General features: G+C 38.8%; 1 protein-coding gene across 1 annotated transcript; it reads right to left on the bottom strand.

The window, feature by feature from the left end:
* Positions 1-1,298: 1,298 nt before the first annotated feature.
* On the bottom strand, positions 1,299-1,831 carry LOC106338417 (uncharacterized protein At4g04775-like). The gene is made up of 2 exons (XM_013777400.1): positions 1,676-1,831; positions 1,299-1,604 (listed from the first exon to the last, which is right to left on the bottom strand). The coding sequence occupies exons 1-2, from the start codon at positions 1,829-1,831 to the stop codon at positions 1,299-1,301; spliced, it is 462 nt and encodes a 153-aa protein (XP_013632854.1).
* Between the last annotated feature and the right edge of the window lie 1,461 nt (positions 1,832-3,292).

Below are 3,292 nucleotides of genomic sequence, written 5' to 3'. Positions count from 1 at the left end.
CATGGAATTTGCATCCACCATTTGTTGAATAATGTGGTCACACATTACAGAGGAAAGAGACTGGCTGGATTGATTGCAAAAGCTTCTAAAGCTTATAGAGTCATTGATTTTCAAAAGCGATTCCAAGCTGTGTGCAATATTAGTCCAGCTATTGGAAAATATTTAATAGATGCAGATGTTACAAAGTGGGCTCGCTGTCAGTTTCCAGGATTCAGGTATGACATCAGGACGACAAACCCAGCTGAATCAATAAACTCTGCTTTGCGCACACCAAGAGAGTATCCAGTCATTCCTTTGTTGGATAGCATCAGAGAAATGCTGACCCGTTGGTTCTTCGAACGCCGCACACGAAGCAGGAAGCACAAAAAACCATTAACTATTGCCATCGAAAAAAAGATAGACAGGCAGCTTAATAAAGGTAAAACGTTTCTGGTGCAGCCAGTTGACGAGTACCGTTTTTTGGTTCGCGGAGAAACAATCGACTACCTGGTTGATTTGGACAGAAGAACCTGCTCATGTGGGAAATACGACCTACTGAAAATCCCATGTAGACACGCAATCAAGGCTGGTTTAACAGTTGGTCGAGCCCCATCCTCACTAACGGATGACATGTACACGACTTCCACTTGGAGAACAACTTATCAAGAAACTATCAATCCAATAGGTGTTCCTGAGGATAGTTGGGTTGTTCCAGATGATGTTCAGAATGCTAATGTGGTACCTCCTGAATCAAGAAGAGGAGCAGGAAGGAGAAGAAAGCGCAGATACGAGACGGTTGAAGACAAACTCCGTTCATCGCAAGGAGCTCAAGAAAAAAAGAGGCGCAGATGCAGTCGATGTGGCGAAGAGAATCATAACAGAGCTACATGTGACAGAGTTATTTATCCATTTCGTTGTTTTGGATCTTCTTGCTTTTGATTAGCTTGTTTTTCATTATGGTGTTGGTTACTTGATTAACTTGTTTTGCTTGGTTTTGGATTTAATTGTTCTTCGTTATGGATATTAGACATCTTGTTATCCCTCTCGTATTTTTACTGCAATTTACTGCAACATTAATCTCTTTCATACCCAATAAACTCATACAAGAAGATTGTGAACTGAAGCAATAAACTGAAGCTATTAGCTTTGAAACAACAGAAAACAAAAGATAAGTATTAGATTGTGAACTGAAGCTGATAATAGTCAGCAACCGAAAGTCAACAAGAAGCCATCAAGTGTATTATAGTCGATCATAATGAAAACAATAATGCAAACTTAAGCTATCTTGAACCCATCAAACTCAGACAACAAGCAACCAATCACTGGAACTTGCTCAGACAGTAAGAGAAGTCCATATTCCTACGATTGCTCCCACAACAACAATAGCCACCGTCGTTCTGTTTCATATCCTGTGCAACTCTAGCAATCTCCAAGTTCACCTTCTCTTTGAGCTTTTCCGACATCTCAGCTTCAACTCTAACAATCTCGGACTTCACTTTTTCCATAACCCTTTCTTCAAACTTCGTAATCTCTTGAGCAACTCTCTCATGTTTTGCATCTACCATCCGTATCTCGTCAATCAAAGCTTCATCAATCCATTTAAATAGATGATTCTCAGTTTTTCTCTATCGCAAAAGAAACCAAAAATCAGTTAGTATGGTTTTAACTGCAACACGAAATCGAAACACGGACTTACATCTTTTGCGATTTGGCATATGTAGAATCGTCGATACCTATTCTCCGCCGTCGATGAACCAAAAGTGGTTATACCCTCGCCACACAAACATCTTGTGGGCACACCATGATTAGAGATTCGAGGAAAATGAGCAGAAGAAGTCGACGAACTGGTCATTGTGATTTCGTTTCGAGATTCACATGATTCGCAGACAAAGAACCCTAATCCCCTTTTCTCTCAACTTTATTTTATTAAGTTTCGACAAATGAAAAGAAAATCACGTGTTTGGGGGTGTGTGGATCCGGGTTTAGGGTCGGGTTTTAAGAACTTTCGGGTGGGCCTAGTGGGTACAAACCATAAACGGTTATACTCTATAACCCTTATATTGGCTGCTAAAATACTACACCCTAATACACTAAAATCGACATCTGAGAACTAAATGAAGACAAAATTTGAAAATACTAATTTTTATAACTATAACTTAATAATCTATAAAATCGTCATGTTAATATACTTAATTCTTAATTTTTAAACAAAAAATTATTATCCATTCTTTATGTGATTTAGGGTATTGTATTTGAAACCTATCTATATTAAAGTTTTTGATATGAATCCAAACTAATTTAGGGTTTAGGGTATGAATCATAGTTAATTTAGGATTTAGGGTATGAATCATAGCTAATTAAGGGTTTAGGTATGAATCATAGTTACTTTAGGTTTTAGGGTATGAATCATAGCTAATTTAGGGTTTATGGTATTTTAGGGTTCAGGGTATACACCCTATGTGATTTATTTCCTAAAAGTAATTCATAAAACAGTAAAATAGTAACAAAGCAATAATTCCATAACAATAAGAGAAATGTAAGAATCAAATAACCATGTCTTAAACCCAAAGATGAAAAAAACTTGAAATCTAAGAGCATCAAGCAAAAACATCATAAACTCAACCGAGGTCAACAGGTTTCACCAGAAAACGCTTTGGAGGCTTAAATGTGGACATCCGAGACTACAAGACCTCATCATTTGCTGCTTCCCAAAGATCATACGCTATCTTGTGTCAGGCTTCTTTGATGTTCTCATCATTCACCAAAGAGAAATCTAAGACAAGTAGATGGCACTCTATGAACTTCAACGAGTAAGCACCACAATCATTACCATTCATGTTTAGGCCGCGCATGGGGACATATGAAACAGTATACTGTTTCACATTGAAATCTTTCTTCCTCTCTGGCGACTGGACAGCCTTGACGATTCGTGGAATGAGGACGGTAAAAGTTTCCACGACCCTGTTGTTCTTCTTACCCCCACAATCGAAGACATCAACTGTCCGGTTCACAAGATTGACGTATATAGAGATCCAGTGGATTTGGTTAACACATATAGGGATGTAGAGACGATCGACGTCAACGCTCCATACTGAACCTGTGCTTCCATTATATGGAAGCTCACCTCTTCCATACTCGAGAAAATTGTCGTCGATTTTGTACCCTCTCCTGTTTCCATCAAACTTGCCATAGGCCGTGGTGATCTGATTACTGAACATACAGTTCAAAAATGCGACTCGGTCTGGCCTCCACCAACGCAATGCGGTTTTTTCCCGAAACAAATACATCATGGCGTCCATGTCCTAAAAAAGAC

Source organism: Brassica oleracea, chromosome C1, assembly GCF_000695525.1.
Source record: "Brassica oleracea var. oleracea cultivar TO1000 chromosome C1, BOL, whole genome shotgun sequence".
Classification (NCBI taxonomy): Eukaryota; Viridiplantae; Streptophyta; class Magnoliopsida; order Brassicales; family Brassicaceae; genus Brassica; species Brassica oleracea.
This window is presented reverse-complemented; position numbering and strand designations above follow the sequence as displayed.